This window comes from Parastagonospora nodorum (genome assembly GCF_000146915.1).
Source record: "Parastagonospora nodorum SN15 chromosome Unknown scaffold_2, whole genome shotgun sequence".
NCBI lineage: Eukaryota > Fungi > Ascomycota > Dothideomycetes > Pleosporales > Phaeosphaeriaceae > Parastagonospora > Parastagonospora nodorum.
The window spans coordinates 1,240,040-1,264,084 of record NW_001884550.1 but is presented as its reverse complement, the minus strand read 5'-3'; the positions used below and the strand labels follow the sequence as shown (position 1 = coordinate 1,264,084).

Here is a 24,045-nt window from a genome sequence, read left to right as displayed (position 1 = left end):
CCGCTACCGCATTTTGATACGCAGATCCCATGGGATGCTTGAGTAGAGGCACTCTTGAGTAGGCGGTCCGCTATCGTCCAACAACTCCGCAAAACGGACTTTGAGCTTCTCAAGCTCCTTAGGAATATCCTCATGCCCTCCCGAGACTAACTTGCTGGGCAAGTCTTCTGAGTTTGTTATTCCCCGTCGCTGTCATGAGAATCTGCAGAAAGCCGCCGTCGATAGCTAATACGCCATTGTTCCGCAGGGCGAGCAGACCGAAGAATATTACCGGTAATATCAACAGCTGGGACAGTCCATATGGTGGGAAGAAGCTGAATTTGTTGTTGAATTGGTATGTCGCGTAGTTGTAGGAGATCGTACCGTTGACTAGTTGGTACCATTTGTTGATGGTCAGAGCTGAGATTGTAATGTTGGCGAGCGCTTCTTTCAAGAGTGTTTTTGAGACGCGGATGGTGTCCCGGGAAATATCCTGCCGATAGGAAAAGCGGTCGAGGTTGAATGCTGAGAGTGTTAATGTGGTCCCATCTGATGATTTTAGCAGGCTTAAGTGGAGACAGTTCACATGAGTCTCTGGTGAAGAAAGTAGATACTCACTAGTGCTCGGTGCATGAGATCTAGCAGTGTAATCGAGAGTGCAAACCTCGACTTCGGTGCCGTTTAAGCAACGGGATAAGGTCCGAATTTGCGAGTCGTGGAGTATCAAGCGGATTTTGTACCCATCCTTATAGATCATAGTAAATTAGCGGGCACCAAGCTTTCAGAGTCGAAGCTGGATCACCGACCTGACCTATGACGATATTTGCGGGCCCGCCATACACTGATGTTTTGTTCCAATCGATCTTGATGATGAGTCCGACTCATAGCGACGCAGTCCGTCCTTGGGCAGGAGATGATCAGACTTAGGCGGCATCTTCATATCTTGTCTTCGAGGCTGAAAACTTAACTGCGACAGTTTTGCTACGGAATCAGGCAAGAAGAAGAGCGCTGCCGATATTTGGTGTGCTATAGAGATGGAGAAATGGAGCCAGAAGAGCAGCGAGAGAAGCTAGGGCACGGCCCCACTTGTCGTTCAAGTTTGGGCAGGTACCTACGACACTTACCTAGGTAGTTCGATGGAAGGTTGCGCCCAAATGTGCTTGACTGACCTTGTTACAGACCATCATTGTCGATGAATGTATTACAATACTCGCTCATTACTCAATACACGTGACAAACGCGCCCAGAACGCCAGGCTATGCATAGAATGATCTATGATCTTGCCGCCAGTTTCATTCCGATCCCGCTGGATATCAACAACAGCTTCCCCAGCCCTGCTGTTTCCCCTTCTTCGCTGCATCGTTCATACCCAAGTTTACACCCGCTCGATTCCCGCCCCCAGCTCCAGGGCCCTTGACACCGCTTCTCCGGTCGTTCAAATCGTATTTGCCGGCCTCGATATTCTGATATATCCTCTCGGCGACTTCCAGAAACGCCCTCTCTACCCCCTCGCCGTTCTTCGCGGACGTCTCGACGTACTCCATGACGCCATTTGCTTTGCACCATTCTTCCGCCTCTTCCTTGGTGACTTGCCGCTTGTTGTCTGCTTCTGAGTCCGAGACTGTTGATGACGACGCCAAGTCGCTCTTGTTACCGACCAAGACCACTACAATGCCTTCCTCGGCTATTTGCCGCAGATCGTGCAGCCAGCTCGTTGCGCTGAGGAATGTGTTCTTGCGCGAAATGTCGAAGACGAGGAGTGCGCCTGATGCGCCGCGGAAGTAGCTTCTTGTGATACTCTTGTACGTTTCTTGGCCTGCCGTGTCCCATAATGATAGCTTCATGTGCTTCTGCGGTTGTTGCTTTGCTGCGTCTTTCGCTGACGGTTGTGGGGCGGATTTGGAGGGGTTGTTGATGCTGAGAGAGAGCGATGCGGGTGGTCCGACAGGGACTATGCGCGACCCGAATTCGACGCCGATAGTGACATCGTGGTGTGGTGAGAAGCGGCCTTCGCAGAGGCGGACTGTGAGCTGGGGGTTGTCAGAATGGCATCTTAGAGGCCTGATTGTGGCGCTTACACTTGATTTACCGCATCCAGAGTCCCCGAGCGAGACAATCTTCGCTATGTAGTCCCATGGCTGAGACATGTGGAGAAGTTGTGCCGAACGGGAGGGCTGAGGTGCGCAAGCTCGTTGTGGGTTTGAAGTTGAAGTAATGGCGGGGCGGGGGTCAATATCAATCGCTGGATGTAGGTTGGGTTTGACAAGCAAAACAGGGCGTTTGTCGCAAAGCAAAAGTATGGAGATGATGGAGTCGAAGGATGGGGTCTTAGGTCAGTGTCTGGGGTCAGGGTCGAAGAGGTGCGTCATTTAGCGTCAGGAAGCAGCTCAGCCGTACTCAGAAAAATCCCCGTCACATTTAGCGCGACATGACCGGAACTACGTAGCTGGTATGGTATCCACAGCTATCTGCATGCGAGTTGCGCCTAGCCACGACTTGGTAATCCGCGGTGCTCAGATGGCCAGCGTGATCACGTCTTATGGAGTGAGCTATTGTCGCATGTGTAACATTGCTGCAGTACTGGCTTTGGTGATACTCTATAATGCAGCGCAAGAGTGAACGTTGGAGCTGCCTTCTTTGTTATCCCGAGACGACATGACAAAGCAGAGAAGGTCTTCTATCAAACACCAGCTGTCCAAGCCCTGCCCAACATCTAGCCAAGGGCAGTCCCGGTGGCACGAAGCATATCTCAAAGTGAAGCGTGATCCCTGAGTGGCGCACGTGGTTCAAGTCAGCAGCCCGGGCCGCTACCGGTACCTATCGATAGGCAGGCGCGAATGACGAAGACGCCGACGCGATCACCGCTCCAACCTCCAGCGCCTCGTCGGAGCCTCACGCACCTAGAGAGCTCCTCCTGCGCTATTCTTACGCCTACAAGCCGCAAACAACCCGTCGTATCTCTTATCCCTTTCACTGCAGCCCCGACGCACCAGACTTTACCCGCAGCTGCATGCCCTGGGAGCTGTTGTGGAGACGGCCTCATCATCGTTCCTAGCGCCCCAGGGAACCACGACTCCCAGCACTTGAGGCTGCACCAACGATAAAGGCACCTTTTCGCGTGTAGAAAGCCGCAGAGGCAGGCACGGGCAGCCCAGTTCCGCTCCGCTGCCCACCATGTTTTCCGAATGTAAGCCTCGTGCTGCCTTATCACTGCGTGTGACGCTGGCGCCGTCTGCTGCTCGCCGACTCGTGTGACTGACCTCGTGCTTCTCAGATGCCTCCAAGTTCCTCTCCCAGTCTCAGTCGCGGCTGTCGCTGGGCGGTCAGCAAGAGTCGACCTACAACAGCCGCAACCCCTCGGACAGACAACGACCCTCTTCGCGCGCCGCCCAAGCCTACCTCCAGCGTCGCAACATGCCGAACCCTTACAACTCGCAAGCCGCGTCGCGCTTCGCCTTCGCATCGCGGACCTCGAACGCACCCGCTCCGCTGTTCTACTCGGCTACAGACGACTTCCGGGAAGAGGACGACCATGTGGAGCACGACCGCGAAATGGCCGACCACTATGCGCTGCAGCGGTCACGGCGGCAGTTCGGCGCCAGCAACCTGTCCGAGTCATCTGAAGTCGAAGACGATGGGATATACCGCTCAGACCACACAATAGAAGCCGACCGCGGCGAAAACGATGCGCCTGGCTACGGGCTGGGAGGCGGAATTAAGAGCTCTTGGAAGGGCGATAGGCCAGCGCGGGGGAGATCGAACACGGCGAGACATGTAGACGACGAAGAGCGAGACTCGAGCATCCCGTTATCAGAATCAACAGATCCGAGCAGCAGGGGAAGAGACCGACTGGTAGATGTGGAGCTCGAGTCCACTGACCGGGACAGCATGGAAGCCGTAGAAAGAGACGAACTGCTTGGGCATAAAGAACTGTCACCTCCATCATATCAGCAATTTCGGAATGGGCCAAGACAGAAACGCGGCCGCAGTCCTCTACGCGCCACGCTACCAATACCACAAGAAACTGACGAAGACACCTACCTCGAGCACCCACGGCCGATAAGTCCGGATCGCCAAACAGTACCAGATGTTGTACCAGAGAATCCCACAATACCGCCGCGGCACAACTTCTTCTGGGCTGAGCTCTTCATAATCATACAGTGCGCCATCATTGGCGTCTTTTTCATTTCACTGCTTCAGGAATCGCCGCCAAGTAGGAAGAACCCCATCGGCGATACCATCTACACCGTCCTGCGCTCGTCCTTCCACCTCATCGGCGTTTACTCGCTGGTGTCGATTGTGGTTGGACTGCTATGGCTATCGTTGCTACGCTCCTTTGCGCGACCCCTGGTGATGCTCATCCTGGTCGCTGTACCGGTCATTTCGTTCTCCTTCTTTCTGTACCCATTCATATCGAGCTTCAAAGGCTCATGGCATGGTGATAGCATGCAGGACAAATTCATGCGCTGGCTTTCGGTCGGTCCGTTGGCTCTCACTGTCTTCTGGATCTACACTGCGTTCAAAGGACGGCATTCTTTGGACAAGGCAGCTGGCATGTTGGAGTTTTCTGGCGAAATTCTGCGATCGCAGTTTCCACTGCTCATGGTCGGCATCGCCACACTTGCAGCAGTCATCCTCTGGTCTTGGATCTGGATCCTCATGTTTACACGCCTCTTCCTCGGCGGCCACTTCACCGGCAACAAGTCGCGCTGGATCATCGACGCCAGTACATGGTGGCTCGGCGTAGCTTTCTTCCTCGACTACTTCTGGACCCTGGGCGTTATCGCCGGTGTTCAACGCGCAACTACCGCAGCTACAGTCTCCCAATGGTACTTCCATCGCAACAGCGTCCCCGCGCCGCCCGCGTGGACCGTCGTCCAAGCTTCTCTCAGCCACGCAACATACACGATGGCTGGCACAATCTGCATGTCCACACTCCTCACCCTCCTCGTGCGCTTGCCCCTTATCGTCTTACCCCGCCGCATCGCAGGCATGATCAGCATGTGCGCATATAGCATGATCCCCACCCCGATCGCCGCAATGACGAACCCGCTCACTCTCACATTCGCATCCATCCACGGTGTCCCACTCAGTCAAGCTGCCCGTGGTCTTAGCCAATTGAGCTTCATCTCTCCAGATTCACCAACCACGACGCTCGGCCCGAGAGACTTCAAGAACAACACACGCCCCTCGATGCAGTCTTACCGTCTGGCTAAATTGCTGCTTCACGCTATTCGCTGGGTCATTACGCTCTCCCTTGGTTTTGGCGGCTGGGTTAGCACGGCACGCATGCTGCAGGTTGGCGGGAGCGTGCCGTATAAAGGCAGTCTGTATGCATACGTTGTCGGATTGATCAGTGCGGCCATTGGATGGGGTGCGTTAGGCGCTATGGAGGGCGTGCTGGGTGGAATCCTTGACGCAGTGCTTGTCTGCTGGGGCAGTGAAGTGGGCAGGGATGGCGAGGGCGAAGCGCGGTATTGTGTTGACGCAGGGAGGTTGTTCGGGAACGAGGTCATCGGGCAGAGTGTGGGTGGAAGGGGGAGGTGGGATGTCTAAGAGGGGTTTGAGATGTGGTGTTTCAACATATCGGAATTTGTGATGAGGATAAGGACAAGGGGCGTTTTTACACTTTGGGTATACCCAATACATTATCAAGTTGATAGAATTTTCATCCGTCTTTCCGATACACCGGAACAGAATCTGGACACGTTGTGGTCTTGTCTTGTATGCGACTCCCATTACCTGCCCGCCAAGTCCTTACACCCATACCCTTCGTATCGTGTGTATCATGTTTTCTTACCGTGCTGCCGGAGCTCTACCAATCATTTCCTTTGGGTCTGAAATGCTCAGTCGCAAATATATGCATGACCATGACGAGCTTGACGACACGCCTCGTGTCGCTTTCGACGGCGTCTATCATTTCATCATGGATCTGCCTTAGTCCATGCACCTTATCTGATCGCTCCACCCGCTGATTCAGAAGTTCATCAGCAAGCGCACAAGCTTCAGTGCGTTTGAGGAATGTCTGAATGGGCGGCCGACAGGGTAGCGGGAAGCCGTCAATAAACTGGGAACCGTAGCATCTAAGCGAATTGACTGTATCATACAGGTTGCCGTTCAAGCGACCAAGCTCATAGTCATGTGCGTAACACACAACGGCGTATAGATCCACATAACTCATCATCGCAGTGCCGAGTGCTGCTCGTAGGGCGTCTGCGATGGGGCGGCTTGACTGGTGATGCAAGCGGAGGGTCAAAGCTAAATTCAGCAAGCCCCGACCTTCGCAACCTTCGTACGCTGCTTTGACAGGCATGCCATCGAGTGGGGCGTAGGATGGATCCGCCAGAGCGGCGTCGAACGTGGTGATAGAAGGTTTGCTCAGGCCGTGGGCCTTGAAGTAGCTGTGTTCGCAGAGACTGTCCAGAGTTTTGCGAACTAGACCACGATCTTTGATTGAGTTGGTGAAAGGGCCAGTCAGGCAGGTACGTTTAGGTTCGCCGTGATTGCTGTTCCATTTTATCTCGATCCAGAAGATTACATCGTCTGATAGAGTAGTCATAGTGCTTTGGTGGCGACATGGAGAGCGCCAGGACTACATTTTATACGACAGCGAATTGCTGGAAACTTGCTGAAGCAGGTGTGCTGGTCACAAGACGCTAATCACACAGCAACGGATTGTTAGCAAACTGGAAACGCATATATCGCATCGTGATGCATGTAAACCAATGCCACCTAATATTGTTCGACGCGAGATCAATGTCTGACCTTGCATACGACGTCATTATATGGCTGGAAGTGGCGTATCGAAACCCAGCCAAGGTGAGCACGTTTGATCCTTACGCCAACTCAGGTCTCGACCAGTCACTCATTCGAGAGAGGCTGTATGAAATCGGCGGTGAACATCCAGTGAACAAGCTTTCCGAGGAAGCGATCAACCGAGGCTTAAACGAAAGCCCGAACTTTGATGGAATCCATGGTCTGACATGCCATGACGACGAGGGCAACATATACTTCACCGTTCTCGTGAAGAGAGACGAACGCTGCAGTCGCTGGTAAACTGCGCACTGCGAGCGAATACTCGACCCTGACTCTCTATCACGTACAGGTGACGGACTGGTGGCCACAGATACATCTCGACGCAAATGGCTCACTGGTGGACGTGATCAGCGAGCGCTTGGACAGCAATGGCATAAGGCTGCAAAAGAACGATCTCTTCGAAACATGGCTTTCGCAGGAAGGTGCCATCGCGCGTGCCCAGGGTCAGTTGCATGGTGAGCCCGCGGTCGGCAGAAATGTAGTCCCGGTCCAGCTTGTTGATGGGATACTCGCTGGAAATGGTGACAGTCGCAGGTTACGTCTGGAGAACGGTGGTGGTTCTGGAGTATGGTGTCTATGAGAGGAGGAGAATGTGAACGAGGACGAAGAAGGGAATGGTGGCCGCAGCGGAGAAGCACAGTCAGCTGAATGAAGTAATGTACCCAGGTGCACGATTAGTAAGCTAAAGGTGAATTGCTGGCGTCCTCTATGCGTCTTTCATTATCAAGTAGTGCAGGTAGAGCATGGAGGTGGTGAAGGTGGGATGTGGATGTGTTGTGAGCCAGGCCCTGATGCGTCATGGCTCGCTTAACGCGACCCCAGCCGAACGCGTTGGCGGAAGGTGGGACTTGTCAACATTCACGACTGCAGCCCAAGCTGCAAGCCCTAATGCGGCGGCAACACACTTAGAGCAGCTGCAGACGACACATGGAGCACTTCGGAAGCAGCAATGTCTACTCGCATCCCTCCCGGCACGAAACCTTCGACTGCTGAACGCCGCTCCGCCAATGCGAATTACACCTCCACTGCGCGACCCCGCGTCGCATCCGCTGCCACTGGAGACGAGAGCGACCGACGCGCCTCAGCCACAACATCGCACACACGGAAACAGTCACATGCCATGGGAGGGACCGGCGCATCCTCGGGCGAGCGGCGCATAGAAAAGAAAGAGGTGCGCGAAAGGGAGACGGAGATACGGCGGACGAGAACGAGAAGCCCACTGAAACATTCAAGCGAGAGTCGAGTCAACGCGCGAAGTCGGGGAGAGAAACCACCCAAAGAGACGGAACGGCCGCCCAGGAGCGCGCACTCGGCCAAGTCGTCCCCAGAAGAGGCTCAGACGCCATGGGAGCCCAAAGCCTCGCTGGTTCCGCATACGACCGCTCCGCTCGCGACGCGCATCTCGATTCCTCCATTGGCCTCGACTGCGCCTATTGCGCTGCAGCCAACGCCTCTTGCGCAGCTGTCGCTTGATGCACAGGAGAAGGCTATCATCGAAGACCTGCTGTTCGTCTTCATGGGCTTTGAGGGACAGTACATACGCTTCAGCGAGACGTACAATCCACACGAAGAGAAGGAGCGACTGGTTGGGCCACAGTTCCGGATCCTACCCGGTCTCGACCCAAGCTTGCGGGACCTCACCAAATCCATGCTGAAGACTGCGACGCATTACATTGCAGTAGAAACATGTATAGAAGTGCTCAGCAGGGAAGAGTACGGCGCCGTCAACCATGCTCTGTGTGCGGCAATTCGGCGGCTTATGAAGGACTACCTCACACTAATTGCGCAATTAGAGCATCAGCTGCTTACCAACGACTCTTTCACGCTCCACGTTCTCAACCTCCACACGAAACAAACGAGCCACATGCTTTTCCAGCTCTACACCACAGGAATCGAGCTACTCAAGGCCAACGACATCCTAGAAGACGACAAGGACGAAGACTCTGCCGACGACGATAGCAACGACTTTGAGAACATCTTGGAGTCGCTGCGCGAAGGTGGCAATGCGACGAAGAAATTATGCAAGGGCGGCAGTGTGTTGGGTCTGATCACAAAGCGATTGTCGTCCATGTCCGGAGATCCTGCGGCAAGAACGCTGCTCACAACACTGTTGCGCGAGGCCAGTAGACCATATATGGCTATGCTGAACGAATGGCTACACCATGGAGGCATCAAGGACCCACATTCCGAGTTCCTAATCAAGGAGCAAAGAAGCATCAAGCGAGAACGGTTAGATCAAGACTATACTGACGAGTACTGGGAGAAGAGATACACGATGCGCGACGCACTTGTGCCACCACAACTCGAGGCAGTCAAAGACAAGGTACTACTCGCTGGAAAGTACCTGAACGTTGTTCGCGAATGCGGAGGTGTCGACGTCAGCAAGATCGTGCAGGACGCTCCCACAAGCTTCGACGACCCGCGGTTCCTAGACAATGTCAGCTCGTCCTACGCATACGCAAACTCGTCTCTTCTGAATCTCCTGCTAACCACACACCAATTGCCCGCACGGCTGCGATCTCTCAAGCATTACTTCTTCCTCGATCGGTCCGACTTCTTTACCTACTTCCTCGAGATGGGCGAGCTAGAGCTCAAGAAGCCAGCAAAGGCTGTCAATGTCGGCAAACTGCAGTCATTACTTGATCTTGCAACGCGACATGCTGGTTCCGTGGCCGTTGAAGATCCATACAAGGAGGACATCAAAGTGCATATGAACGATACAGGTCTGACAAACTGGTTGATGAAGATCGTCAATGTGCAAGGTCTGGACCAGGACGCCGCTGCTGCCTCGATATCGAACTACACCCCAGCCAATACCGCACCAATCACTGATGACTCCAATATCACAGGATTCCAGGCTCTACAATTCGACTACGCAATGCCCTTCCCTCTGTCACTCGTTGTTAGCCGAGTGACGCTCACACGATATCAACTGCTCTTTCGCTATTTGCTTAGCTTGAAGCATCTCGAAACAGATCTCGCCAAGTGCTGGGGAGAGCAAGGCAAGAACGCAGCCTGGAAGCATCGGTCGCGAAACCCTCGCATCGAGCTTTGGAAGCGGAAAGCATGGACACTACGTGCACGCATGCTGGTCTTCGTGCAGCAACTTACTTACTACTGTACCGCAGAAGTCATTGAACCAAACTGGACATCACTGATGTCGCGCCTGAACGAAGAGAAAAAGGGCGATGCCAAGGGCAAGAGCAAGCAGGCTGACGATGATAGCGGAGGGCCGCAAGTGAAGCGAACAGTTGATGAGCTGATGCAAGACCACGTTGACTTCCTTGCAACTTGTTTGAAAGAGTGCATGCTTACTAACAGTAAGCTGCTCCGAGTAAGTCACCGATTTCCATTTTGCTCTTCCCTAGCTAACACCAAGCAGATCAACAACAAAATCATGTCAACATGCAGCATGTTCGCCTCCTTCACCTACTCGCTCTCCCGCTACCTCATCACCGGCGACCCCGACCTCGTCACCCAAGTCAACGCCGCCCTCAACCCAGCTTCCAATCCTCGCCCCAACGCCGCCCGCTCCACCGCTAATACCCAGTTCGTCTACGACCCCCAGCGCGTCGAGAAAATGTTCGACATGCTCGCCAAGTACGAGGAGAACTTCACCCGGCATCTTAAGATTTTGCTGGATACATTAAACTACCTCGCTGCGACAGAGACGGTGGTGTTCTTGAGTCTATGTGCGAGACTGACTAGTGCAGGAGAAGGATTGAGTGGGTTCCAGGCCCCGATGGGTATGGAGGGGATTGTATAGTGTGTTCAATCTGCAAGTCTTTTGTGCAAATATGATACCATTTGTCTTTTGGCGCAATTCTTCTTCGCTTGCGGCGAGTTCTTCTGCTAAGACAGTCTTCTCTAGTCAATCTTTCGCGCCGGGTATTGTACCTGGAAATCGGAACACAGGTGCCGAGTACACAAGCCAAATTCGTTACTCCACATATGTTTGCCAAGTCTTGGCTGCAGTTTTCGTGTACTTAAGCAGTATACAAGCCGAGCTTGCGATCCACACGTCCGTCACTGTGATTTACATCAGGTTATGATGCTGTCACGCTAGCGGTATAAAGCTCAACAGCGCTCGCATGGAAGTGCTGATGCACAGTAACTAGTCGCCATGCTTCAACTACTTAAAGCTTTGATTGCCCTCGGCCTCGCCAGTCATGCGATAACTTTTGCAGAAGCAGCCTCTATCCTCTTTACTGACGCCACAATCATCACATTCAATGCGAACACTTTGCGAACGGAAGTTATTCACGACTCTTCGTTGCTTGTTGAGGGGGACCGAATAAGCCAGATCTACAATGGAACTACACCAACGTCGTATCCCGATGGTACGGAGGTGGTCGAAGCCACTGGCAAGATCATTAGTCCCGGCTTCATCAACACGCACCAGCATCTATGGCAGACTGCTTTCAAGACGATCGCGTCTAATACAACATTAGTAGAGTACTTCCAACGATATGGCTCATCTGGCCCGTCAATCCAACACTTTACGCCGGAAGACAAGTATCTCAGCCAGCTAGCTGGCAGTCTTGAACTTTTGAATTCCGGTACAACAACAGTCCTAGACCACGCCCACGGCGGTTCAAGCAACGAGACAGCCGACGCCATCTTCACCGCCACCCTCGAAAGCAAACTCCGCACCTACCACGCATTCTCCATCCAATCCCTCCCAAACAACTACACCACCTCCGCCCAAATCGCCAAAGTCACCAGTTTCGCCAACGATCCACGCCTATCCAACAACTCCCTCGTCTCCCTCGGCCTCGCATACGACAACTTCGACGCCGCCCCAGCTTCTCTACTAACATCCCTCTGGTCCCTCATCCACACCGCCAACCTCTCAGTCATAACAACCCACACCCTCGGCGGGCCATGGATAACCGGCAACACACCATCTCGCCTCGCGTCTCTCGGGTGGCTCAACACATCCATCCCCGTGATTTTCAGCCACGCGTCCTTCATCTCCCCATCCGACGTGTCTGCGCTGCGCGAAACAAACCAGTTCATCAGCACCACGCCCGAAAGCGAAATGCACTACGGACACGCGCACCCATCCGCAGACTCCATCCAGGACCAAGCATCTCTCGGTGTCGATACGCATTTTACGTTCGCCGCAGACATGGTCGGCCAGGCGCGGCTGTGGATGCAGAATCTGCGGCTGGGCAGGGTGGAAGAGGTACTTGTGGGGAGGGGCCAGATTGCGCGAAGTAATCCGATGAGTGTGGAGCAGGCTTTCCACCTGATTACGCGCGCTGGTGCGTTGGCGCTGCGCAGACCGGACTTGGGCGTCGTCGCGCCGGGTGCGAAGGCTGATCTCGTGCTTTTCGACGGCGAGACGCCGGGGATGCTGGGGTGGAGCGATGCTGTTGCTGCTGTTGTTTTGCATAGTAATGTTGGGGATGTGCAGGGTGTGATGGTGGGTGGGGAGTGGGTGAAGAAAGAGGGCAAGTTGGTGTTTCCGGGGTATGCGGATGTTAAGCGGAGGTTTTCGGCGAGTGCGAGGAGGATTCAGGGGATTTGGGCGGGGATGGAGTGGGGGAGGGTGGACGGGGGGATGTGGAGGAATCAGACGCAGTTTGGGGATGTGAGGGAGGTGGATGTTTTGAGGGGGGACGGGACGGGATACTGATGTTGGTAATCCTTCATCGTGTGATAGTATTGCAATCACTGTCTATGTCGTAATATCTTCTCTATCTACGACTCCTTAAACGGACATCCCTTATCCGAACTACTACTCTTCGTCTTCTCCTTGACCACCTTCCACGTCAAATCCATCAACTGCTCTCCAAGGTTCTCATCATTCGCCAACTCACTCCCAGGCTCCACAATCGCCGGTGGGCAAATATACTGGCCTGATTTATCCGTCTTGGTCGCAGCAAACATCGTGCTCACACAGCCCTCAAACTGGCTCTTCTTGAAAGGCTGCGCACCAACGCTCATGCCGTACCCAAGAAGTGGGTACGCCTCGTGGATGTGCTCAGTGGATTGCCGCGTCTCTACAATACCAGGGTGCGTGGCGTTAGAAAGAATGTTGGGGTACTTGGAATGCAGGTGGCGGTCGAGATATCTCGCGTACAGGATGGCCGCGAGCTTTGAGCGGCCATATTGCGGGTTTGGTCCGAGATCCGTGTTCAGCTCATCTATGCTGGCGAATTTGGTGTCCTTGGGCGCCATTTCGTGCGCGTTGGATCCGAGCTGGACAATGCGGACGGTGTCGCCTTTGTCTGCGGTGGACTTGAGAAGGGGGAGAAGATGCGAGGTCAGGACAACGTGGCCGAAGTGGTTGGTGGCCATGTGCAGATCGATACCGGCTTTGTTGAGCTGGTAGGACATGATTCCTCGGGCTGCGTTGTTGATGAGGATGTCGAGGCGGTCAGTCTTGTCGGCGATCTCGAACGCGGCTTTGCCGGTTTGTTCCCAGTCTGAGAGGTCGCACTGAATGAAGACGACTCTGTCGGCTTTGTCTTTGCCCATCTCTTGCGTTATTGCGTTGATTGCATCTGTGACAATATCCTCGCTCTGTGACAAGATGAAAAGCTTGCTGACATTCTTGGACAGGAGAGTGTGGGTGCAGCCATAGCCAATGCCTTCAGATCCACCTGTTACAAGAGCGACCTTGCCAGATAGATCTGGCACTTCTTCAAGGGCGAATTGCTGGTCCTTCGGGGCGAGCGAATGAGAGCCCAAGATCTGGTTGCCCAGGTTCTCGGCAATGGTGTTCTTGACAGCCTGCATGGTTGAGGGTCCTGATGGTACTGGTCCTTTGAGGCGGTCGTTACTTTCAGTAGAATATGATCTGCTTGTCTGGGTGAAGTACGATCGAGCTACAGAAACTCGAGAGGCTGGAACGGAGGATGAACAACGCAGGGCGGGAACAGATCTAAATAATCTTAGGGACTGCATCTTTTGCAGCACCACATAACAGCGAGCGTCTCTCTATGGTCGATGCCAGACCAGCCAAGACCTCTGTGACGTTGGGTACAATTGACCAATGCCATTTTTTCTTGATGTCAGCATTTATTACTGCTCCTTTGTGGCTGGTAGGATGATGAGTGGATGCATCACTTCAACATGACGCGTCGATGATCTATTTGGCGCTATATCATGTTAGGCCTAGTCGCCGCGGGCCGTTTCCTCCACGGAACGTCGCGTCTCACTTCAGCGATCATCCAGAGCTGGGCTTTGCTCTGACAATCTCGAGGTACTACAGCAGCAAGAATAGCTGTGTGAATTCAATTTTCGTCTTAGTATAACTGGCCTGTGCCTCAAACGGTTTTAAACTTCATGCCCGATTCAGCCCCAGAAAATCACCTTCAGCGTGCGGCTACACAACGTTAGCGCACGCGTTAGACCCGTCGCATTGGCGCCATGGCAGCGCCCTTTGTCCACCCACAACGAGCTGCCTTACTAGCAGATGAGCCGCAAGCTGGCAGCGATGCAACCGTGTCTACACGCCAATACCGCATCAACCGCGAACTAGTTGATATACTCCAACGTCCAGCAAAAGGCCCAACCTCAATCCAAGGGATCGGACTGTACACGCATGCTGCAGCCCCAAGGTCATCTGACAGCGGCAATGACCAACCCTCGACACCCAGGTTTCTACCAATCGGTCGTTCCAAAGCGGTGCCGCAGGATGAGAGCGGAGATGGGCCCCTGATCAGCGAAGACGTCCGCAGGGTCTGGTACGAGCTCCGTGAGGCCATTAACGAGGAAGAGGAGCATTTTGGGCAAGCTGATATGAGCATGGAACAACTGAAAGAGAGGTACGCTGCGCTGGATGTACCTGATGGGAGCATGCCAATAGCTCAAACTACACATGCGCAACAGCAAAAACAACTACAATATGCTTTGGAGTATATGCGTCTTAAGAAAAGGGCGATTGCGCAATCTGGAGATGCTGCTGTGGCCGGGACAAATGCAGATGGTGCAAGTGTGGCAGCAACCAGCACAAACCCAGCGCCAAGGGGAAATGAGTACAATGGATCAAGAGATCCACGGAGGAATTGATGATCTGAAGGAAAGGAAACCACGGCCACAAACACTATCGAGATACCCTTCCGAACGAAGTTCACTCTTACGAGTGTTAATTGTGGGAGCGATGTGCCGCCGAGCGAGATATCTCCTGGAATGCTCACGAAGAGAGAAGGGAATTCCACGGCTGCAACTTTACAAGTAGGCTGGGTAGCTACAAAAAGTAGATGCCCTGAACTGTGTCTTGAGGAGAATTACCACATCTTGCGCATTGTATGTCGTGAGAGCGCAATGTTGTATTTGTCATTGGTCACACGAACACGACCGTGAACAATCGACGCGACATGTGTCGACAGCGTGGGATTGGATGGCTGAGCTTTGAAACTTTGAGTATATGATTCTTTGCAAGTGAATGATCTCACGTGATAGCACATTGTCTGAGCTCAACCTGTCGCCCAAGCCGTCCGACGACAAACTGGGCGTGCCAATTTCACCTCTTTCCAGGCTAGTCGCTCACAGCTTAGCCCGAAAAACTTCCCTTATTCATTTATGTCCCCATCATCACGGAGTATGTCTATATTCAACTGCCCCAAAACTTCTGCGTCACCACTACCAGACATGTCTCATTCCACCTCCAACCCCGCGCTCCCATACACACCAATGAGTGAAGACGACTGGGATACAATTTACATATCGATCATATTCGCAGTCCTGTTTCTTTCATTTATTTGGATGAGCGTGTACCTCCTGTGCGGCCGATCAAAGCCGCGCAATCAGAAAAACAAAAAGACCCCAGAGCCAACAACATTGAAGCGAAAGACTTCAGAGCCAGGAACTCCAAGCACCATGGAGTCGGACTATCCGCCTGGCATCCAGATTGACAAAGTTATTAACGGCTGGAATAAACGGGATAGTGCCAAATAACGTGGGACAACGAATTTGAATTTTGAAAAACTGGCCAGTTTTGAAATTGAAATACGGAGACAAACGAATGAAGAAGATCAAACATGCAAAGTAACGCGCAACCCAGCACCCCTCTATCTGCAATCATACCCCACTACTACCCTCCTATCATCAATCCGTTTAAACCTGGCAAACAATCACACCGTTGACCAAGTTGACCGCCATGAAGCGCGCATCATCAGCGCCAGCCTTGATCGTAGCAACACGCTGCGTCGCAGCCGCATCCTTGAAGATGTTGCCTGCATCACACATCAGTTTCATCAACTTCACCTCATATCATCAAGCACTACTCACATGTTCCAGACTTGGAGCTTCCAACCACCAATGCCCTGTTGGCGCTGACGTTGGCACCCAGGTTGCCAAAGTTGGCTTTGATTGAGATCTTCTGGCCGTTGGCGGGGATATTGGCTTGTACGGCTGTGTCGGTGCTGTCTTGGGAGAGTTGAACGCGGACGGTTGTGGCCTGAGGTGTTGTGTTAGTGAAGTTTGCGGAGGTGGGAGGGTAGGGTGGTGGGTACTTGTCGAGCGTCAATATCCGCAGGAGCTGCGGCTGCGAAAGCAGCAAAGAGGGAAGCGATGATGATGGTAGTATGCATTTTGAAAAGATGCATTGATTGATGGAAATCTCAACAAAGAAGTGGATGGGGAGTGGAAGATGGTATTGTTGTTGAGGTGGAAGCTGATTATTGCTGTGATAAACCAACACGCCTCCTACTCACTCTTATACAGCAGCTCTACGCGTTCCAACATCGTGTTCGTGTCACTTTTCATATCACTCACAGCCTCCTTGCACAACATGGTAGCCAAATTCCCCCATGTATAAGCAATGTTATTTTGCGACTGTCTCTCCTCGAAACATGATCAGGCGTAAGCATGGTACACATCGATCTGCCGACATACATGAAGCTGGTCATAATGCAAGCGCCAAGGAGGCGTCAGTAAGGGTTGCTGACGATGTTCGGATCAAAGTCTCCGCTGAGGTCAGATCTTTGACGCGGTGAGACTGAGGGATGTGGGGAGGTGGCGCGTCCAAATCCTTCGATAGCATGCTTGGTAATAATGTGCTGTAGAGTTTTCTATTAAAAGCTTAGAAGGTTGTCAGTAAGTGTCGGACAATGTAGAGGGTTCTGTGCTAGTGTCGGCCATTCAAATTGCGAGCCGGAGCGCAGTCAGCCTTGAGGCAATAAGACATGGCGGCGTGGTGTACATCCAAGATTTGCGCAACAATCTGCGTCGTCATCCCGGGCCTCGAAGCAAGACATTCACTTTAGCACATATCGGCTGAATGTTCACAACACGGAACATATCTCGTCTGATGGCGGTGTGGCACAAATGTAGCTTGAAAGCTGTGATGAGCTTGATAGTTTTTGACACATCGAATGCCCTTGCACTCGTGCTTTGTGATTACACATATCCAGTTTTGTCCAAAATAATGCTAGCCCAATATTGTACAAGTCTTTGCGTGTCTGACGCCAGTGACACATGACACGTCAGTCATCGAGAGAAGTTGATCGTCTAGTTCTTCTCCAAGACATTACGCGCACCGTTCTGTACGCGCTGAGCGGCGTTCTCTACTGTGCCACGGTTGAGACCGAAGTGTCCAGCGAATTGATCCTTTTCTTCCTGTTAGTCATGTAGAAAACCAATTATAGAAGGGCATCATACCTGCTCAGCACCACTGCCGTTGCCACCAGCCAACAGCTTCGCCCTTTGCTGACCGTCGTAACCAAGACCAAAGCTGCCTGATGTTGCCGCACTTCCCTTAGCCTTGTTGATGAGGCTCTCGGCGTACTGCTGGACTCTGTGCGCATCTGTGCCGTGTGCAGCGGGGCTGAAGTGTGCGTTGTAACGGTCCTGTTCCGCGCCTTCGCCACGGTACTGCGCCGCCTGCTTTACTTTATCCACGCCCTTCTCAATGCCATGTTGAATCCTCTCAGTGCTGGCACCGAAATGTGATCCATAGCGGTCTTGCTCAGCGCCTGAGCCATACTGTCTGGTGATGTCAGGGTTGACTGGGTACTGAGCGGCTGTGCTCTTCTCGGTGCTGCTGCTGAAGAGACCCATTGTGATTTTTGTATGTGATTGAGATGTGATTTGGGTGTGGTGGAGGTCTTTGAGGTCTTTCAGTTGAATTGTGTTGTTCTTAGTTGTTGGATGATGATGTTGTGGGGGAAACTGCGTCGTATTATGAACAAGGCACAGGTATGACGTAACTGTGAACGCGATCTGCCATCGCCCTTGCGTGCAGCTCTTGGCCAACATGTGAAGCCGCTGTGGGGCTGAACAGAATCCGGAGCTCACCTTGCAAAAAATCAGGACACGGATAATTTGCTTATAGAAAATGGCAGGTTGTTTTGTAGGTTTGGGATAGACATAACTCCACGCGACAAAAACTTTGTCATACAACAACCAATTCGAGACCTACAAAGTGCGATTTGCCATTTCCAAACTAAATGAATCTACTGCTACCAGTACGTTGAATCTCCACTACATGCAGCCACAAATTTTCAACCTTGTCTCGATGACCTCATATCGTACTTTGGTAGTAATTACTCGATACGGTTAGCGTTCCGACGCGGCTCGGCTCTTCGGAAAGGTTGCGCTTCTTCCCAATGCCAAAGTCCATATGCACATCAAGACGCCTACCCATGTCGAAGAGTATGCATGAGTACAGAAAAAAAAAATATGCAATAGTCTGCAGTTGCTCCGGACCATCAAATTCATACCTCAGATGTCAAGAGTCGAGAAAGTTATTGCGGCATTCTTCATCCTTTACGAATACTTCTGGCTGGTTCGAAAAACCTCGAACCTTACAAACCTATATCGTACCGATCACGAACCGTCGGATCTGAAAACTCATCGCTCGTAGGCAACACCTCGACGCCGCTTTGGGTTCCGATCTCTAGGACGATCTTCGCTATTCATGGCCAGCCACGCAAAGTCCGCCTGTAGCTGGGCAGTCAGATTGTAAGGTAGCGTAATATCTAATCGAGTCTTGGTCGAGGACTGTGAGTTCGGAAGCTGTTTGCGCTGCTTCAGCTTACGAGCCCGACGAGCTGTGGCAGAATTATCATCCTTGGAATATGCTTCACTACCACGCATCAAAAGTGCGAACGCAACATCGATGCTGTAGCCCATATCCCCAAACCGGTTCGCACGAGTGGCAGCGCATATCTTAGCGATGTCCACAGGAATGATGTTGCGGTCCATGACTACAGAAATACAGGATGCGACTATACGTCGCCAGTACTTTCGCAAGAAGTCGGACAAAAGGATATCATGGCCGTTTACCTTCGTCCAAAGCTTCAACGCTAAGACAATGTAATCCATAGCCTTCGGAGCAAGTCTCGGGAACATCTTCTCGAAGTGTGGTACGAATGAAGCTAGCACAGCTCGAGCATCCAGATCGATGAGCAGGGCGATTGCCGCAGGGACTTTCTTACACACCTCATTTCCACTAATATTGAAGGCTCTAGCCAGATAGGCATGCCCGCTTGGCATGTTTTCGTTCGCTCGTACTGCAGTGGCATACATGCATGCAGCCGCCAGTGCGTCATGAGTTGCCGTACTCCACAAATGTTGGTGCTCCACATAAGCGGCTAGAGCCTGGACAGCAGTCTCAATAATTGCCAAAGGCCAACCAAGAGCCTTCTGGATTTCTGGCATCGTCCTATGTGTGAGCTTGATCTAAGAGGCGGCCCATTGCCATGTTCATAACCGAGAATGGCACGAACAATGCACCGTTGTGCAGACGATACACAACATAGCATTGCCGGGCTTGAAGCATGAAAGGGATCTGTAACTGGTCTACGTCCGGAAAATCTGGCAAGATCAGGACTGACATGCTAGGCGATCGCCTGGAAACCTGACCTTTTTGAACCATGTCCCAACGCTCACAAAGCGTGCACAGAAAGGGAGCGACGTTGGTCAATGGGATCTGGCAGGTCTTGCCACACAGGGTGGGCTGATGTGTGTACACAATGTGGCCGCAAAACAGTCGATGGATGCGAGAGCAGCTGGTGAAACAGGGCTCGGTGTCATCGTCCTTGTTCACGGGAATTGTAACACGGGTAGAGGATATCTGTTGGCAAGTAGGCGCTCGTGCTCGGCGACGGCGGCGAGACGATGCTTGTGGAACAGGCGCTCTTCGGCGTTGATTGCTATAGTGTCCATGTCGACTTTGGATGCGGAGTTTACGGTGAGTTTAAAAGACGTATGGCCAAGGCTTGGGATGTTAGGGCTGCATGTGATACGAGATCTGAGTGAGCCTGAACATGGTAGGAACATTTTCAACGCAGCCTGGGCAAGCAGTCCGACTGGTGAAAGTGCCTAGACACTGTATAGCCACCTCAATACCGTGCCCGGTGTGGCATAGCAAATCCTGCCTGCGCTAACACAATTTCTCACACACTGTAAAGCTACGGCGCGTGTCACAAGGATACATGAAGTGGTGGTCTCAGGGAATGACAATGAGAAATAATCACGATGCCGCGAACAACTCTTCAATATCTTACAATATAAACATTATCCTATCGAAATGTGCGTCTTCAATCAATCCAATGATAGCGCTACATCTCTTCCCTCATCTTGCGATGCACGTCTTCAACCACATGAAAGCAGTAGCGTCACATCTTCAAATCCTCAGCTTTTGGGTGTACGTCTTCAACCGGCCCGAGCGGTAGCGTTCCACCTCTATATAACATACAAAGAAAAAAGGTGGTATAATAGATGCATGTATTCAACCGGCTGTGGCACGGTAGCATCGCATCAAACTGCAGATGCACGTCTTCAACCAGACCCAGCTGGGTCGATAGCGTTTCATCTTATTTCTCTCCAATACGGCTCGCTTAGTACACGTACGGAATGATTCTGTAGGGGACATGCTCGACGTAGCGGTCCCAGTCCTTGCCGTACTTGCGCCTGCACTTCTCCTCGTCACGGCGTTCACGGTGCAAGAGAAGGACGGCGAAGTAGACCATAAAGAAGTAGGTGAAGATCATGCCCCAGCCCTTGGCCTCACCAGGGACAGCGTATTTGCCGTAGCTGTCCTTGAAGAAGTATGCGTCAGATTGCGCGGCGGTGATGGGATGCTGCGCGGCGTTGCGGATCAAGTAGCCGGACAGAGCGGTGGGCAGGACGTAGGACCAGCTCATGAACCAGTCGCCGAGGTAGTTGATGTGGCGGGCCATGCCCCACCATCCGGAGATGAGAAGGCGCGAGCCAGCTTCAGTCTCGATGTACTTGAGGTGAGAGACACGAGGGTCCTCGGGGTTGGTGCGGAAGCGGTTCTTCTCGTTGTTGACGGAGCGGAAGATGTAGTAGCCGAAGCCCTGGACGGCGAGCACAGCAACGATACCCTTGATGCCGAGATCAACGGGGTAGACGGAGAGGTAGCGTGTTTGGATGGTGTAGGTGAAGGGCACCCAGACGAGGTCACCGAATGACAACATCATACCGAAGCCGTCCTGGATTATGTCCATAGTGGTGAGAATGGCAGGCTCCATGAAGAGCGAGTCGAGCGAGTAAACTGCCTGGGCGACGGTGACCAATACAATGGAGTCGGTGACGCGGCCAAAGTTGTGGTATTGCTTCGCGATGAACGCAAGGTCGATGATGATCCAGCCGAGCATACCAGGACGAAGCTCACACCAAGCCTTGATGTCGACTTCGCCGAAGATGGGAAGCACAACGCGCGGGTTTAGCTCACGGCCAATGAACCAATCGTAGAGCAAGTTACCAGTGCGGCCACCGGCGGCAAGCTCACGGTTGTTAGGGTCCTTGGGGTGCTTGACGCTGAACGAGCGGACGTAACAGAAAGTAGCGAGGAAGTAAGAGATCAGGATGTTGGTGGTCATGATGCCGACAAAGTTGTCAGTAATGAATGTCCAGACAACGAAATCAGCGCCGCTGGTGATAGTTCCGGCAGCCAAAAGGGTGAGGATGAAGAGCGCAGAGTTCCAGGCTGAGGCATGTTAGCATCGTTTAACAACTCAGCACGTGATGCAACATACCATTGAAGCGGTACTTGAGCCTTTGGCCAGATGTGAGAGGAACACCAGGGACTTCCGTACTCGGCAGGACAGCGTACAGAGTCAGGCTGAGGAAGTAGTAGCCAAGAGTTCCGACAAAAGCCTCCCAATTGAGCAAGCTCCCGAAACCAGTCCATCCCACCTCTCGCTTCAGCTGATCGAAATCGAGCGTGGAAGGGTGAAGCAGCGAAGGTGCAGGACATCCTGAGATGTCGTTGCAAAAGAAGGTCAACACATACACCAAGACCGGAAGTCCGAATGATATGATGAACGCGCCAGGTCTGGCTTTTGTTAACGGGCCGATGCGATGCGCGGGGGACAAAGTCCAACACTTACGGTCCTAAGAATTCATAGCCATGCTCTTCCTCTACGTGAGCCTTCGCGGCCTTGCCGTTGGCTTTGACTTTTCCGTTTGACGCCATTTCTGCGGAACCGTTTTTCTGTTTTCCTAGCTCTTGGATCGTCGTCGCGTAGCAAACAGTCGCGTATGAAAAGGGGGGTGCGCGACTCTTTCTCTTGTTTCCCAAAAATCCAAACAACAAGCCCAGTCCTGTCGAATTGAATGCGCCCACACAGCGAAGTGTTTGATGGCAGAAGGCGGGTGTTTATAATGCTTCTCCGTGCGAAGAAAATGGGACGATGAAGCTCAGCTGCGGATTGAAGAGATCCGGAATGACGCGCACATACCGCCCAGTCTGCGCTAGTGCCCGATACGGATTAGCGTTCTGGTTCCTGCAGTGTGGCTGCGCAGCGATCTGTCTGATGATGGATGGGGCCGCGGTTCCGGGCAAACGTGTTGCGAAGGCACAGGCAAGGAAGGGCGACGCGGCCATCTAACCAACAATCAGCACCAGCAGGCCTGACTGCTTTCTGTTCCCCACGCTCGCTGCCTCCTATCATGGTGTCTTTACTGTATTCACTTTTGCTGCTGGCAGGCTCGCGATATGCGCTTGCCGCCTCGGACAAGCCGCTCAAGCCATGTACAATTGTCTCACCCACCACCGAGCGCTTCTTCGACTTGAACCCGATACGGCGCATGCCTCTGGAGGAGGGAGGGAAGAAAGCAAAAAGCGACTCGGACGGCAGCTGGCATGCTCGGGGATATGATTACGGCGCCAATTTCACACTGAACTTCTGCGGGCCCGTGGTGGAGGAGCTTCACGATGTGCAAGATTTGAACAAGGACTTATGGAAGAACGTGAGCGCCTTTTACGAGGTCGGCAAAAAGATATACTCTATTGGGTGAGTCCGCCATATTCTACGAGAACAGATCCTACGTGCTTTCAAGCTTCAAGTTGGAGCAGGCAGCAACTATCCCAAGAACCCTTGCTAACATCCCTTTCCCAGCCTCGAAAACACCGAGCCCATTTTCCGCGGTCGCAAGCTCATCGTCAACTACACTGGTGGCTCCCTCTGCCCCTCCAGCTCCTCCAAATCCAAGCGCGAACCTGTCTCCCTTCCCAAGTACCCTCGCGAGATCATCGGCGACGACCCGGATGATGAGGACGACGACAAGCCGCCGAAGAAGAAGCCTTCCGACAAAGATAAGAATGCGCGCCGCAAAACATCCGTCATCTCGCTGCTCTGCGACTCCGACCCGCTTGCAAAGACCAGCGTATCCTTCGTTGCTGCAGTAGACGAATGCACATACTTCTTCGAAGGCCGGTCACCATTCGCCTGCGGAGGTGTTCACCAGGCGAAACAAGCGCTCGGTCCTGGCGGCGTATTCAGCGTGATTATCATAATCGCAATACTAGTCTACTTCGTCGGTGGCTGCGTATACCAGCGCACAGTCATGCACCAGCGCGGCTGGCGACAATTGCCCAACTACGCCATGTGGGCGGGCATATATCGATTCTTGGCCGTAGGTTCACGCCGGAGATTTTGAGGAGGCCATGGAATGCTAACATCTTGGGTAGGACATGGTTATCATCCTTACGTCTTCGTGCGCACGCTTCATGCCGTCTCGCCGGGGGTACAGTCGCGTCTCGCTCGGCCATGAGAATGGGCGAAGAGGACGGAGGAATGAAGATGAGAATCGTTTGATAGACAATTTGGATGAAGAGTGGGATGATTAGTTCTGGTTGTTAGTTGGTAGCGCGAATATTAGCATCATGTGAGGGCGTTCAACGGCAAAATTTGGGTATGGGATACACATAAGCTTCTGAAGGCGCATGACGCCTATAAGCATAGATCAGCTATCAATCGGACAACGTTAGATCGTGTGAGCCCCTTCATTGGAAAAGCACCAGTCGTGTGGTAAAATGCAATT

The 24,045-nt window shown here is 52.8% G+C and overlaps 16 protein-coding genes across 16 annotated transcripts; 7 read left to right on the top strand and 9 right to left on the bottom strand.

Annotated features, from left to right (window-relative positions):
* Positions 1 to 3: 3 nt before the first annotated feature.
* On the bottom strand, positions 4 to 815 carry SNOG_01668 (hypothetical protein; the record flags this gene model as incomplete). Its single annotated transcript, XM_001792252.1, has 3 exons — positions 598 to 815; positions 272 to 528; positions 4 to 150 (listed from the first exon to the last, which is right to left on the bottom strand). The coding sequence occupies exons 1-3, from the start codon at positions 734 to 736 to the stop codon at positions 4 to 6; spliced, it is 543 nt and encodes a 180-aa protein (XP_001792304.1). The 5' UTR covers positions 737 to 815.
* Positions 816 to 1,292: 477 nt separating this feature from the next.
* Positions 1,293 to 2,126, bottom strand: SNOG_01667 (hypothetical protein; the record flags this gene model as incomplete). Its single annotated transcript, XM_001792251.1, has 2 exons — positions 1,293 to 2,009; positions 2,058 to 2,126. 2 exons carry the CDS (start codon positions 2,124 to 2,126, stop codon positions 1,293 to 1,295), a joined length of 786 nt encoding a protein of 261 aa, XP_001792303.1.
* Positions 2,127 to 3,153: 1,027 nt separating this feature from the next.
* On the top strand, positions 3,154 to 5,535 carry SNOG_01666 (hypothetical protein; the record flags this gene model as incomplete). The annotated part of the gene is made up of 3 exons (XM_001792250.1): positions 3,154 to 3,166; positions 3,254 to 3,865; positions 4,067 to 5,535. The coding sequence occupies 3 exons, from the start codon at positions 3,154 to 3,156 to the stop codon at positions 5,533 to 5,535; spliced, it is 2,094 nt and encodes a 697-aa protein (XP_001792302.1).
* Positions 5,536 to 5,794: 259 nt separating this feature from the next.
* Positions 5,795 to 6,538, bottom strand: SNOG_01665 (hypothetical protein; the record flags this gene model as incomplete). Its single annotated transcript, XM_001792249.1, has 1 exon — positions 5,795 to 6,538. One exon carries the CDS (start codon positions 6,536 to 6,538, stop codon positions 5,795 to 5,797), a length of 744 nt encoding a protein of 247 aa, XP_001792301.1.
* Positions 6,539 to 6,735: 197 nt separating this feature from the next.
* SNOG_01664 (hypothetical protein) lies at positions 6,736 to 7,391 on the top strand (the record flags this gene model as incomplete). Its single annotated transcript, XM_001792248.1, has 3 exons — positions 6,736 to 7,002; positions 7,085 to 7,250; positions 7,324 to 7,391. 3 exons carry the CDS (start codon positions 6,736 to 6,738, stop codon positions 7,389 to 7,391), a joined length of 501 nt encoding a protein of 166 aa, XP_001792300.1.
* Positions 7,392 to 7,744: 353 nt separating this feature from the next.
* SNOG_01663 (hypothetical protein) lies at positions 7,745 to 10,561 on the top strand (the record flags this gene model as incomplete). Its single annotated transcript, XM_001792247.1, has 2 exons — positions 7,745 to 10,115; positions 10,164 to 10,561. The coding sequence occupies 2 exons, from the start codon at positions 7,745 to 7,747 to the stop codon at positions 10,559 to 10,561; spliced, it is 2,769 nt and encodes a 922-aa protein (XP_001792299.1).
* Positions 10,562 to 10,918: 357 nt separating this feature from the next.
* On the top strand, positions 10,919 to 12,436 carry SNOG_01662 (hypothetical protein; the record flags this gene model as incomplete). The annotated part of the gene is made up of 1 exon (XM_001792246.1): positions 10,919 to 12,436. One exon carries the CDS (start codon positions 10,919 to 10,921, stop codon positions 12,434 to 12,436), a length of 1,518 nt encoding a protein of 505 aa, XP_001792298.1.
* Positions 12,437 to 12,501: 65 nt separating this feature from the next.
* SNOG_01661 (hypothetical protein) lies at positions 12,502 to 13,542 on the bottom strand (the record flags this gene model as incomplete). Its single annotated transcript, XM_001792245.1, has 1 exon — positions 12,502 to 13,542. The coding sequence occupies one exon, from the start codon at positions 13,540 to 13,542 to the stop codon at positions 12,502 to 12,504; it is 1,041 nt and encodes a 346-aa protein (XP_001792297.1).
* Positions 13,543 to 14,175: 633 nt separating this feature from the next.
* SNOG_01660 (hypothetical protein) lies at positions 14,176 to 14,817 on the top strand (the record flags this gene model as incomplete). The annotated part of the gene is made up of 1 exon (XM_001792244.1): positions 14,176 to 14,817. The coding sequence occupies one exon, from the start codon at positions 14,176 to 14,178 to the stop codon at positions 14,815 to 14,817; it is 642 nt and encodes a 213-aa protein (XP_001792296.1).
* A 582-nt stretch (positions 14,818 to 15,399) lies between these two features.
* Positions 15,400 to 15,705, top strand: SNOG_01659 (hypothetical protein; the record flags this gene model as incomplete). The annotated part of the gene is made up of 1 exon (XM_001792243.1): positions 15,400 to 15,705. The coding sequence occupies one exon, from the start codon at positions 15,400 to 15,402 to the stop codon at positions 15,703 to 15,705; it is 306 nt and encodes a 101-aa protein (XP_001792295.1).
* A 159-nt stretch (positions 15,706 to 15,864) lies between these two features.
* SNOG_01658 (hypothetical protein) lies at positions 15,865 to 16,494 on the bottom strand (the record flags this gene model as incomplete). Its single annotated transcript, XM_001792242.1, has 3 exons — positions 15,865 to 15,983; positions 16,039 to 16,161; positions 16,464 to 16,494. The coding sequence occupies 3 exons, from the start codon at positions 16,492 to 16,494 to the stop codon at positions 15,865 to 15,867; spliced, it is 273 nt and encodes a 90-aa protein (XP_001792294.1).
* Positions 16,495 to 17,259: 765 nt separating this feature from the next.
* On the bottom strand, positions 17,260 to 17,808 carry SNOG_01657 (hypothetical protein; the record flags this gene model as incomplete). Its single annotated transcript, XM_001792241.1, has 2 exons — positions 17,260 to 17,367; positions 17,410 to 17,808. 2 exons carry the CDS (start codon positions 17,806 to 17,808, stop codon positions 17,260 to 17,262), a joined length of 507 nt encoding a protein of 168 aa, XP_001792293.1.
* Positions 17,809 to 18,600: 792 nt separating this feature from the next.
* SNOG_01656 (hypothetical protein) lies at positions 18,601 to 19,410 on the bottom strand (the record flags this gene model as incomplete). Its single annotated transcript, XM_001792240.1, has 1 exon — positions 18,601 to 19,410. The coding sequence occupies one exon, from the start codon at positions 19,408 to 19,410 to the stop codon at positions 18,601 to 18,603; it is 810 nt and encodes a 269-aa protein (XP_001792292.1).
* Positions 19,411 to 19,794: 384 nt separating this feature from the next.
* SNOG_01655 (hypothetical protein) lies at positions 19,795 to 20,188 on the bottom strand (the record flags this gene model as incomplete). The annotated part of the gene is made up of 2 exons (XM_001792239.1): positions 19,795 to 20,073; positions 20,156 to 20,188. The coding sequence occupies 2 exons, from the start codon at positions 20,186 to 20,188 to the stop codon at positions 19,795 to 19,797; spliced, it is 312 nt and encodes a 103-aa protein (XP_001792291.1).
* A 34-nt stretch (positions 20,189 to 20,222) lies between these two features.
* On the bottom strand, positions 20,223 to 22,399 carry SNOG_01654 (hypothetical protein). Its single transcript, XM_001792238.1, has 3 exons — positions 22,110 to 22,399; positions 21,756 to 22,054; positions 20,223 to 21,706 (listed from the first exon to the last, which is right to left on the bottom strand). Exons 1-3 carry the CDS (start codon positions 22,193 to 22,195, stop codon positions 20,592 to 20,594), a joined length of 1,500 nt encoding a protein of 499 aa, XP_001792290.1. The 5' UTR covers positions 22,196 to 22,399; the 3' UTR covers positions 20,223 to 20,591.
* A 272-nt stretch (positions 22,400 to 22,671) lies between these two features.
* SNOG_01653 (hypothetical protein) lies at positions 22,672 to 23,661 on the top strand (the record flags this gene model as incomplete). Its single annotated transcript, XM_001792237.1, has 2 exons — positions 22,672 to 23,015; positions 23,121 to 23,661. The coding sequence occupies 2 exons, from the start codon at positions 22,672 to 22,674 to the stop codon at positions 23,659 to 23,661; spliced, it is 885 nt and encodes a 294-aa protein (XP_001792289.1).
* Positions 23,662 to 24,045: the final 384 nt, after the last annotated feature.